The sequence below is a fragment of the Ascaphus truei genome, chromosome 22 (genome assembly GCF_040206685.1).
Source record: "Ascaphus truei isolate aAscTru1 chromosome 22, aAscTru1.hap1, whole genome shotgun sequence".
NCBI classification, from domain to species: domain Eukaryota; kingdom Metazoa; phylum Chordata; class Amphibia; order Anura; family Ascaphidae; genus Ascaphus; species Ascaphus truei.
In genome coordinates this window covers 6182517-6195536 of record NC_134504.1, presented here as the reverse complement: position 1 = coordinate 6195536, position 13020 = coordinate 6182517, and the positions used below count along the sequence as shown (strand labels likewise).

The following is a 13020-nucleotide window of genomic DNA, read 5'->3' as shown; positions in this document are numbered from 1 at the left end:
AGTACAGCCCCGCATCCATCACACACCGAGTACAGCCCCGCATCCATCACACACCGAGTACAGCCCCGCATCCATCACACACCGAGTACAGCCTCGCATCCATCACACACCGAGTACAGCCTCGCATCCATCACACACCGAGTACAGCCTCGCATCCATCATACACCGAGTACAGCCTCTCATCCATCATACACCGAGTACAGCCCCGCATCCATCATACACCGAGTACAGCCCCGCATCCATCAAACACCGAGTACAGCCTCGCATCCATCATACACCGAGTACAGCCCCGCATCCATCATACACCGAGTACAGCCCCGCATCCATCACACACCGAGTACAGCCCCGCATCCATCATACACCGAGTACAGCCTCGCATCCATCATACACCGAGTACAGCCTCGCACCCATCACACACAGAGTACAGCCTCGAATCCATCATACACCGAGTACAGCCCCGCATCCACCATACACCGAGTACAGCCCCTAATCCATCATACACCGAGTACAGCCCCGCATCCATCATACACCGAGTACAGCCTCGCATCCATCATACACCGAGTACAGCCTCTCATCCATCATGCACCGAGTACAGCCTCTCATCCATCATGCACCGAGTACAGCCCCGCATCCACCATACACCGAGTACAGCCCCTAATCCATCATACACCGAGTACAGCCCCGCATCCATCATACACCGAGTACAGCCTCGCATCCATCATACACCGAGTACAGCCTCTCATCCATCATGCACCGAGTACAGCCTCTCATCCATCATGCACCGAGTACAGCCCCGCATCCACCATACACCGAGTACAGCCCCGCATCCATCATACACCGAGTACAGCCTCGCATCCATCATACACCGAGTACAGCCTCTCATCCATCATGCACCGAGTACAGCCTCTCATCCATCATGCACCGAGTACAGCCCCGCATCCATCATACACCGAGTACAGCCCCGCATCCACCATACACCGAGTACAGCCTCTCATCCATCATACACCGAGTACAGCCCCGCATCCATCATGCACCGAGTACAGCCCCGCATCCATGACGCACCGAGTACAGCCCCGCATCCATCATACACCGAGTACAGCCCCGCATCCATCACACACCGAGTACAGCCTCGCATCCATCACACACCGAGTACAGCCCCGCATCCATCACAGACCGAGTACAGCCTGGCATCCATCACACACCGAGTACAGCCTCTCATCCATCATACACCGAGTACAGCCCCGCATCCATCATACACCGAGTACAGCCCCGCATCCATCATACACCGAGTACAGCCACGCATCCATCATACACCGAGTACAGCCTCGCATCCATCATACACCGAGTACAGCCGCGCATCCACCATACAACGAGTACAGCCCCGCATCCACCATACAACGAGTACAGCCTCTCATCCATCATACACCGAGAACAGCCTCGCATCCATCACACACCGAGTACAGCCTCGCATCCATCACACACCGAGTACAGCCTCTCATCCATCACACACCGAGTACAGCCTCTCATCCATCATACACCGAGTACAGCCTCGCATCCATCACACACCGAGTACAGCCTCTCATCCATCACACACCGAGTACAGCCTCTCATCCATCACACACCGAGTACAGCCCCACATCCATCATACACCGAGTACAGCCTCGCATCCATCATACACCGAGTACAGCCTCGCATCCATCACACACCGAGTACAGCCTCGCATCCATCACACACCGAGTACAGCCCCGCATCCATCATACACCGAGTACAGCCACGCATCCACCATACACCGAGTACAGCCTCGCATCCATCACACACCGAGTACAGCCCCGCATCCATCATACACCGAGTACAGCCCCGCATCCATCATACACCGAGTACAGCCTCTCATCCATCATACACCGAGTACAGCCTCTCATCCATCATACACCGAGTACAGCCCCGCATCCATCATACACCGAGTACAGCCTGGCATCCATCACACACCGAGTACAGCCTCTCATCCATCATACACCGAGTACAGCCCCGCATCCATCATACACCGAGTACAGCCCCGCATCCATCATACACCGAGTACAGCCACGCATCCATCATACACCGAGTACAGCCTCGCATCCATCATACACCGAGTACAGCCCGCATCCATCATACACCGAGTACAGCCGCGCATCCACCATACAACGAGTACAGCCCCGCATCCATCATACACCGAGTACAGCCTCTCATCCATCATACACCGAGAACAGCCTCGCATCCATCACACACCGAGTACAGCCTCGCATCCATCACACACCGAGTACAGCCTCTCATCCATCACACACCGAGTACAGCCTCTCATCCATCATACACCGAGTACAGCCTCGCATCCATCACACACCGAGTACAGCCTCTCATCCATCACACACCGAGTACAGCCTCTCATCCATCACACACCGAGTACAGCCCCGCATCCATCATACACCGAGTACAGCCTCGCATCCATCATACACCGAGTACAGCCTCGCATCCATCATACACCGAGTACAGCCCCGCATCCACCATACACCGAGTACAGCCTCGCATCCATCACACACCGAGTACAGCCTCGCATCCATCACACACCGAGTACAGCCCCGCATCCATCATACACCGAGTACAGCCACGCATCCACCATACACCGAGTACAGCCTCGCATCCATCACACACCGAGTACAGCCCCGCATCCATCACACACCGAGTACAGCCCCGCATCCATCATACACCGAGTACAGCCTCGCATCCACCATACACCGAGTACAGCCTCGCATCCATCACACACCGAGTACAGCCCCGCATCCATCACACACCGAGTACAGCCTCGCATCCATCATACACCGAGTACAGCCTCGCATCCATCACACACCGAGTACAGCCCCGCATCCATCACACACCGAGTACAGCCTCGCATCCATCATACACCGAGTACAGCCTCGCATCCATCACACACCGAGTACAGCCCCGCATCCATCACTGCCCAATGTTGTGTATTGAATGAGAGCAGCTGCTGTGCAGTTCAGTAGAGTTATGCAGGATACAGTGTATTTGGCTGTACAAGTAACAGGTGCAGTGAGGGAGGAGGGACTCAGCCATTGAATAGCTCTGGTTTTGTAATAAAGGTCTCTTGTGCCCTGCCCTCCCCTCCAGGCAATGCAGAACCCAAATAGTCATATATTGCTGAACTGTGAGGGAGCAGAGAGAAAAAAGGGAGGTGTGAGGGGGGAAGAGAGATAGAGAAGAAAAGAGAGAGAAAGGGGGGTAGGGAGAGACAAAGGAAAGGAGAAAGGGTGAACACAGAGAGAGAAGGGGGTAGGGAGTGAGAGGGAAAGAGATGGGGAAAAGAGAGAAGAGAATAAGGGGGATGAGAGTGAGAGAAAGAGAAAAGTGTGAGAGAGAGAGAGAAAGAGAAAAATGGAGAGAGAAAAAATGGAGAGAGATAAGGAGAGGGGGAGAGAGCGAGAGAAGGAGAGAAAGGGGATGAGAAAGATAGGGGTGAAGGGGTGAGAGAGAGGGAGTGAGAGAGAGAAAGGGGGTAAGAGAGAGAGCGGGAGTGAGAGAGAGAAATGGGGTAAGAGAGAGAAAGGGGGTGAGAGAGAAAGGAGTGAGATTTAAGAGAGAGAGTGAAAAGAGTGTAATGGGGAATAAAAATAAGGAAAACAGACGGGGGGGGGGGAGGGGGGGAAAGTGAGAGAGATCGAGCCAACCCTGGCCTTATCCCAAAGCGTGCGAGTCTGAATGCAAAACATATGACAGAGGACTGGGAGGGGATGGAAGAGAAAATAAGAGGTATAAGGGAGTAGCGTAGTGGTAGACACGGATAGACAGCACTAGTGCAGTTTGTTTAGGGGAGGGGGGCTGGACCCCTATGTGTTCCCCGCTCTGTGGCAGACTTGAGCTCATTGCTGCGCAACCACAGACCAGGAACAAGGAAGCCCTCTCCTCGCCCCCACAAAGCTCAGGATCTGATCACCACGTCGCTGAAAACAAGCCCATTGTTGAGAAGCTTGTGGCGGTCATTACACAGAGGTCACGGTTTAATTAGTGGGGGGGAGGGGTCCTTTGCTGACATCACAACACTTAGCAACACGGGGCAGCCTACAATGTCAACACTGTACAGAACTACGGGGTTAGCGCGTTCCAAACAATGTCACATTGAAACGGATTGGACGTCCGCGCTCCTCATTATCCGGCTCTTTCCGGCACATGTTGTGGTTTTGGTTTGTATCGCCCTTTAATTTGAAACAGGAATAACTCTAAAAAACACAAGTTTGTTTGGGATCCAGAAACTGTGCGTTTTCCCTCGCTGCTCCTATAATTACCAAGCAGCGGGCGTGATTAGCAGGCAGCCCTAATTACAGGTCCCGCCCCGGACCCTTTCCAAAAAAAAAGAAACAACTACAGATATTATTAGAAAGAAGAGACATCAATGGTCAACTGGCCAACTTGAGTCCTCAAGAGTCACCAACAGGCCAGGTTCTCAGGATATCCTTGCTTCAGCGCAGGTGGCTAAGTCAAAGACTGAGCCACTGATTGAGCCACCTGTGCTTAAGCAGGGATATCCTGAGAACCTGGCCTGTTGGTGGCCCTTGAGGACTGAAGTTGGCCGCCCCCGATGTAAAGAGATCGGTTTCACGCGCGTCGCTGCTAGAAGACCCCTCAACACATTGCAGTGAGAGGGTTAAAACGAAATCACTGGGTGCCTTCACTAGGTTTTATTTGACACCATTCTGAGCCGGAGGTGGCCTCAAACTGCCTGCAAGGCACGGGGTGGGATCCCCATTATGCTAAACACCATGGCAGGAGGGGAGAAAGAGGTACAACCCCTTGCCTGGGAATTATGATAAACTACTGACGGAATTCGGGTTAGTTTTTCCCATTCAACAAAGGCGCCTCAGTACTTGGGTTATTGGACTTTGCCAGTGACCTTAACATCCTCCCCTGACGAGAAGCGCCTTCAAATAACCACAACTCAGCCAATTTTGATACGGTGGCCCGAAAGGGGCCGATGTTCACAATATAGAAGAAGAAGACCTTAAAGGGAAGGGTTAACTTTAATTAAATTGTGCATCTCATTAACATACAGTCAAGATCAGACTTTTCTCATGCCATCGTTGGGTCTCACATCCCCTCCAGTACATAGTCCGACTCCTCCGTACTGCACAGTTCAGGGCACTCTCTTTGTATTTCTGGGGTCTCGCTGCTGAGAATGTTTGAAGCACTGGACTCGTTTTCTTCCCCTGGGATGGTCCCAAGTGCGCTGTGAAGGTGCTGGTCCAGTGCTAAATGTTGTCTTCTTTTGACACTGGAATGGGGTGTAGCTTCTTCCGCTGCATCACCTGCCAGGGAGCCCTGTGAAGGGTGGAGCTGGTTAAAAGCAGCCTGGCCATCAAGATAGGACAAGATGGGATCAGAGGTAGAGTGGATGGTGAGAGGGGTTTTGAAAGGCATAGTGGAGTTTGAGCCAACTTCACGAGTAGGGCATGGCCCTCTCTGCACCTGGGAAGTCATTTCAGGGTCACCCACACAGTGTTCCTGCTGCACCACAATATGGAACCTCTTGTGGAAATTGTTGGGCAAGGTCCTCTGGCTGGGTTGAGTTAAAAACAAACTGTGCCCCTGGCTGTGCAATATCCTAGCAGATTTCAGAAACTGAACAACCCGGATCTGGTTGGTACTGGAGCTTGGGCGGCAGACTAGGAGGGCTGTGGGCGCATTCTCTCTGCTTAAAGTAGACCTTCGGGACGTTGTTGAAAGGCAGCAAGGGAAATTCTGTGACCCTTAAATGCTTCAGATCTGGCTGGACGACACTTTTCACATCCTGGGTGGACGTTTCCGGAAGCTGAGAAGAGCATTATTGTCTGTGCAGTGTAGAAAGCCTCTCGAGATCTAGCTGGAAGTCTCTCTCGCCCTCCAAGTGTTTTGTCTTGGACATCTGATGGCTGGTGATCTTGTGAGAGCACAATTTGGGACTCACTCTGTCCCTCTTGGTCGGGGCTCTCGTTAATAGATGGATGATGATGATGTAAATTGTCTTGGTTGGTCCTCAGAGGTCTCCTCAGTATCGGTATGTTTACTCTGATCACCAGCTCCTGTCTGGATCTCGGGTCTGTCATCTTTAGGAAAGGTTTTTTTTTTATAAGACCCAAAAGGTATATCAAATTACATTTTTCTGGATTTTAAAAAGGGTCAATCCCACGAGAGGCATTCTGGAACGTAACCCGATTTCATGACTATGCTCTGCTCGTTTTCTGCGGTGCAACTTTTTACAGCCTGGTTATACAGGGCAACCCAAGAATTTCCAGTTGACTTGGTGTCCTAGAATGGTTCCAACCGAGACGGACTGCCATTTCCGTACTAAAGCCAGAGGATACTTTTGGAGACGGGGCGGTTTTGCTGCACCAAGCTAGAGCCGTCCTGACAGATACAGGATGCTGCGGATGCTGAACCCAGTCTTGCGTGCTGACTTGAAAAAGGGAATGAGTGTGGCGATAATCCAAACCATTCCCCTTGTGAACAGAAGGTCGCTTGTACTCATTCTCAGAAATGACTTTTGAGGAAATACACGATATTCTGGGATTCATCTTCAGGCTCTCAAGATGAAGGTTAAAAAAAAAATTGCCTTTGGAGGCTCTGGGCATTAAAAAGAAAGTCCATTGGTGCCTATCTGATGTACAAGGGTTCACAGCACCATGAGGGTTCCCATGGCGATAGTTAGTAAAGGGTGGTAGTGCCACTTGGAAACAAAGGTTGGTTGTCTGATGGGTTGACTTCACACCTGTCAGGGTTTAACTTGCACTTCTCTGCGATACCTTTCATTGAATTAAAAGCTGAATTTTGCTGCATGGGTATTTGGATTCTCGTAGGGATAGGAGACATCTCACATGGACCTTCAGGGACCCATGCTGCACTGCAGGTAGGTAATATTCATTGTTAGGGGCCAATGCCAGTGGCTTCCCGCTGATGAAAGTGAAGTTTTTGGAGGGTGGAAATTCTCTTGATTAACTCTGGACGGAGCAGGATTTTTAGAGGTCAGGCCACCATAGACACAATGTAGGGGTTGCGCTTCTGTACGCTGGTGGGCAGCAGAGTGGAGGAAGCATTCCCTATGACTGTACCAAAGCCAAGGGGCTTGTTGATATTGTGAGGTTTTCGAGTCCATCAAGACTGGGATGGCATCCCCTCTGATACATTTGCCCAGTCATTTTCAGGGTACTCTCAAAACTGGGGGGGGGGAGGGGGGCAGGCAGATAGTTCTCATCAGCCCCTAGGTGCTGCTGTTGGGGCACGGTAGACTGATGCTGGAAACTGTGGTATTACGTTACGAAGAAAAAATAAGGTCCATTTGTTCTCTTATGGAAGAGGGTACCTACAGCATGGGGCCGTTCTGCCGCTTTCTGATAATGCATAGGATGGTGGCACCTACTGTCCACGGGGCAGACGGGACTAAAATAAAAGGTAGTGGCGGCAGAGGTCCAGGCGTCAGGTGTGTCATGGGAATGGAGGAGGGCTTGTTGGGGCTCTGAGAGGTGCATCTTGTTAAAACAGCAGGCACATGTTGCCACCCTAAATCTGGACAGACATTTGTTTCCCTCGAATTGCTGCTTATGCTGGATTTGTAGAGGTTGAGGTTGGCTCTGTTGACTGTTCAGGATTGGGTTCAGTACATAGAGATTTGGTATCATTTGGGTTTTCTGGCGATCAGGAAAAGGTTCTTGGGCGTTGGTGGTGTGGCATCATAAGTCTGAAGGATCTGTGTTGATGGTGATCGTAAATTCCCTTTCAATGGCGTGTTGAGGTCATATCCGAGACATGCACCCCTTCTGTGAACCGATCTCTCTGGGGAAGGTGGATTTGTAGTGGAATCGGGTACCAGTGATAGTTCCCCAAACCGCCAGGATCGTTTCTCACTGCGTCTGCTTGACCTTGAAGTATTCAGTGATAGTCTGATGGCTTCGGTTTGTGCCTCTGGAGTATAGTGACACACTAGGACACGGAACGCTCAATTGTGCATCCCTCGCAAATGAGAAACAGTGAGCGCACCCACATCGGCGCGTGAAGGAGGTTTGGGGGTATGTACGGGTATTGAGAAAGAAGACGAGGGAAGAACAAGTACACGTCTCGCTTCCTGGCGTAGCTACTACGATCCTCAAAGATCGGTCTCAAGACATTGCTACAATGGTCAGATGTCCAGGGCGGGCGGGGGATTATCCGCTTTAAGCTCCTCCCTATTATTTCTAGGGAGGAAAGGGTAGTGAAATCCTGTACAGTGAACAGGTAACATGTACACACGTTACACGTCTATAATAAAAGGCATCATAACCTATAGCCACAATGTACTATTCTCCTGAACCAGTAGAGACTGTTGCACAGGACTGAACACGCTTGTCTTTCTTTATCCCTCAGTGGCAGGCCGCAGGCGTCCAGCTACTCTTCCAAGGGGTCACCATGTCAGCCCAGAACCTGTTGGGCGAAGCGCAGAACATGGGGCAGAATCTTCTGGTCAAGCTAAAGATGCTGCCACAGGCGGACACTGTCGAAATAGTCTCATTCGTGATCATCCTCGTCTTCATTGGTAAGTAAGGAGCAGGACGGGATAGGCGGCGTCAGCGGCGGTTACTAAACGCAGCTGCTCTTGGGGTGGAGGGAAGGGTCATATACCCGCAAGACAATGAACATGCGACACTGTATAATTATGTGGAGTATCGCTACACACTTCCAGCCTCCTTATAAGGAACACGCTGCATTGTATAATAATGCAGAGTATCTCTATACGCTGATAATGAATACGCAGTGCTGTATAATGATGCAGAGTATCTCTATATGCGGATAATTAATACGCTGCGCTGTATAATTATGCGGGGTATCTATACACGGATTATGAATACGCTGCACTGTATAATGATACTGAGTATCTATACATTGATGATACACTGTATAATGGTGATGAGTATCTCCATACACCGATAATAAATACGCTGAACTGTATAATTATATGGATTATCTATACATTGATAATACACCGCACTGTATTAATGATGCTGAGTATCTCCATACACGGATACTAAACATGCTGAACTGGATAATGATGGCGAGTATCTCTACACACTGAGTAAGTCACAGTGCCCAGTGAAGGCATTAACCCCAATGACCTCTAACGCCCTCTGCTTCTTCTCTCCAGCTGCGGTGCTGCTGATGATATTTCTGGCCTGCTGTTACTCCTGCTGCGGCAAAGCCGGCAAAAGTCGTCGGGTCGTCAGGGTGCAGCCAAACCCCACTGTCTGACCGCAGCCCAAGAGAGAGCATGGAGCACCACTGTGTCCGGAACGTAGACTCGGAAACACAGCCCAGGCCTTACCCACTCTCCTCACCCAACAAACAATGGACCTTCCAATCCTTCATTGGCCACTACAATTTCCAGTGTGCCCTTTCCATGGAAGCCAATTTAGGCCGGGCTTGGGGAAGACTGGAAGACTGTACCGTGCCCTTTTAGCTTTGACAATCGATGGCACGGAATGGATGGATTGTGATCAGTCGCTAGCAGCTCGGCACAGGTAGACGGTTCCACCCAAAGCCACCATGAAGGCGGAGGAGAGCCCTTTCACCCATCGGGGGAGGGATGAGGGAATGCCAAGAAAACAGGATACCCCATTACTCTCTTTCTCTAGGCCAAATAAAACGAGCACGGGCTTGCCAACGTTTATGAATACTCAGGGAATGATAGGCAAAGAAGGGTGTGTCGAGGTGTTGGTCCTCTCTTCCACGTAGTAACAAAGTAGGGATCCTACAAGCGTTCGAACCTCTCAGGGTCACCCGATGATGGACCCAAGCTTGTAACAGAACTACAATGAAAAGGTCTCATCCCACAGACTCTCTCCCCCTCCTTTGGTACTACATGGACAGAAAAAACACGTCTTTGTGGCCCCAGACTAGCAATGGCAAGGACGACACGCGATACGCTCGGTGTATATCTTCAGCATCCCTGGGACCTGTATACACAGCACATCTATAGCCCTGTCTCTCTGGGACCAGAGACCAGCCCGTGTCTACCTCCTGTGTCCTATATATTTTGGGTTGGGTAACTAAAGATGACATGAAATGCCAGTCCTCCCATGTACACCGGTCTTTAACTTTATCTGTCAATCTACTATATATTTTGGAAAGCTGTGGGTCTGTTCGCGATGCATTTGGGCGCTTTTTAAGATATCGTTACCACATGTTCCTGAGATCAAGGAGCAGGTTTTGAGTCTGTTTGGATACAATTGGACGCCATTTTGAATCAAGATGGCGGACTGAACCTTATAAAACTGCACTGATTGTAACCAAATTGGGCAGGATTGTAATTAGCTGGGCTGAACGTAGAAAATCCATGTTTTGCCCTTTGGTCAACTTTATGTTGGATGCTCCAGAGCGGGAACTGCAAAAAATATGTATGTTTTTGCGCCTGATGGAAAAACCAAAAATTTAGTTTACCCAACAGCACTACAATAAAAATACATGATTTGTTTTTCATTAAGAAACGAAAAAAAATAAATGATCCATTTATAAATCTCTGTATTTTTGCATTTCTTAGAATTGCCGGCTACTTTTAGCTAGTAAAACTATTTATGTATTGTTAAGTTAAATCTTCTATACTTAGAGTTGCTAGGTGTCCAGTATTGAACCGGACTGTCCTGTATTTGGACACGCAGTCCAGTAAAGAAATTAGAGGTAACACTGTGCACGTATGTGTCCGATATTACCTCTCTGGGCATGTACGTGTCCGGTATTACCTCCCTGGGCGTGTATGTGTCCGGAATTACCTCTCTGGGCATGTATGTATATACCGGTACTACCTCCCTGGGCGTGTATTTCTATACTGCTATTGCCTCTCTGTGTGTCTATATGTATACTGGTATTACCTCCCTGGGTGTGTATTTCTATACTGCTATTGCCTCTCTGTGTGTCTATATGTATACCGGTATTACCTCCCTGGGCGTGTACGTGTATACCGGTATTACCTCTCTGGGCGTGTATTTGTATACCGGTATTACCTCTCTGGACATGTATGTGTATACCGGTATTACCTCTCTGGGCGTGTATGTGTATACCGGAATTACCTCCCTGGGCGTGTATGTGTATACCGGTATTACCTCTCTGGGTGTGTATGTGTATACCGGTATTACCTCTCTGGGCGTGTATGTGTATACCGGTATTACCTCCCTGGGCGTGAATGTGTATACCGGTATTACCTCTCTGGGCGTGTATGTGTATACCGGTATTACCTCTCTGGGCGTGTCTATACCGGTATTACCTCTCTGGGCATGTATGTCTATACCGGTATTACCTCTCTGGGCGTGTATGTGTATACAGGTATTACCTCTCTGGGCGTGTATGTCTATACCGGTATTACCTCTCTGGGCATGTATGTCTATACCGGTATTACCTCTCTGGGCGTGTATGTGTATACAGGTATTACCTCTCTGGGCGTGTGTGTGTATACCGGTATTACCTCTCTGGGCGTGTATGTATACCGATATTACCTCTCTGGGCGTATATGTGTATAGGGGTATTACCTCTCTGGGCGTGTACGTGTATACCGGTATTACCTCTCTGGGCGTGTATGTGGATACCGGTATTACCTCTCTGGGCGTGTATGTGTATACCGGTATTACCTCTCTGGGCGTGTATGTGGATACCGGTATTACCTCTCTGGGCGTGTATGTGTATACCGGTATTACCTCTCTGGGCGTGTATGTGTATACCGGTATTACCTCTCTGGGCGTGTATGTGTATACTGGTATTTCCTCTCTGGGCGTGTATGTGTATACCGGTATTACCTCTCTGGGTGTGTATGTGTATACCGGTATTACCTCTCTGGGCGTGTATGTGTATACAGGTATTACCTCTCTGGGCGTGTATGTCTATACCGGTATTACCTCTCTGGGCGTGTATGTGTATACCGGTATTACCTCTCTGGGCGTGTATGTGTATACCGGTATTACCTCTCTGGGCGTGTATGTGTATACCGGTATTACCTCTCTGGGCGTGTATGTGTATACCGGTATTACCTCTCTGGGCGTGTATGTGTATACTGGTATTTCCTCTCTGGGCGTGTATGTGTATACCGGTATTACCTCTCTGGGTGTGTATGTGTATACCGTTATTACCTCTCTGGGCGTGTATGTGTATACCGGTATTACCTCCCTGGGCGTGTATGTGTATACCGGTATTACCTCCCTGGGCGTGTATGTGTATACTGGTATTACCTCCATGGGCGTGTATGTGTATACCGGTATTACCTCTCTGGGTGTGTATGTATATACCGGTATTACCTCTCTGGGCGTGTATGTGTATACCGGTATTACCTCTCTGGGCGTGTATGTGTATACCGGTATTACCTCTCTGGGCGTGTATGTGTATACCGGTATTACCTCTCTGGGCGTGTATGTGTATACCGGTATTACCTCTCTGGGCGTGTATGTGTATACCGGTATTACCTCTCTGGGCGTGTATGTATATACCGGTATTACCTCTCTGGGCGTGTATGTGTATACCGGTATTACCTCTCTGGGCGTGTATGTGTATACCGGTATTACCTCTCTGGGCGTGTATGTGTATACCGGTATTACCTCTCTGGGCGTGTATGAGTATATCGGTATTACCTCTCTGTGTATGTGTATACCGGTATTACCTCTCTGGGCGTGTACGTGTATACCGGTATTACCTCTCTGGGCGTGTATGTGTATACCGGTATTACCTCCCTGGGTGTGTATGAGTATATCGGTATTACCTCTCTGTGTGTGTGTATGTGTATACCGGTATTACCTCTCTGGGCGTGTATGTGTATACCGGTATTACCTCTCTGGGCGTGTATGTGTATACCGGTATTACCTCTCTGGGTGTGTATGTGTATACCGGTATTACCTCTCTGGGCGTGTATGTGTATACCGGTATTACCTCTCTGGGCTTGTATGTGTATACCGGTATTACCTCTCTGGGCGTGTATGTTTATACCGGTATTACCTC

General features: G+C 49.7%; 2 protein-coding genes across 3 annotated transcripts in view; one reads left to right on the top strand and one right to left on the bottom strand.

The window, feature by feature from the left end:
* SMIM5 (small integral membrane protein 5) overlaps nucleotides 1-10546 on the top strand; it is a 14101-nt gene extending 3555 nt beyond the window's left edge. Inside the window, exons 1-3 of one of the 2 annotated variants that reach the window (XM_075579792.1) lie at nucleotides 3736-4232; nucleotides 8419-8587; nucleotides 9194-10546. In XM_075579792.1, the coding sequence (XP_075435907.1) occupies nucleotides 4116-4232; nucleotides 8419-8587; nucleotides 9194-9297 (390 nt within the window). In that variant the 5' untranslated portion in view covers nucleotides 3736-4115 and the 3' untranslated portion in view covers nucleotides 9298-10546. Of the gene's footprint in view, nucleotides 1-3735; nucleotides 4233-8418; nucleotides 8588-9193 lie in introns of those variants that run through there. The other variant, XM_075579793.1, reaches the window with a different exon arrangement.
* The window catches only part of RECQL5 (RecQ like helicase 5), a 74561-nt gene that overhangs the window by 33408 nt on the left and 28133 nt on the right, over nucleotides 1-13020 (bottom strand). The window lies entirely within an intron of this gene.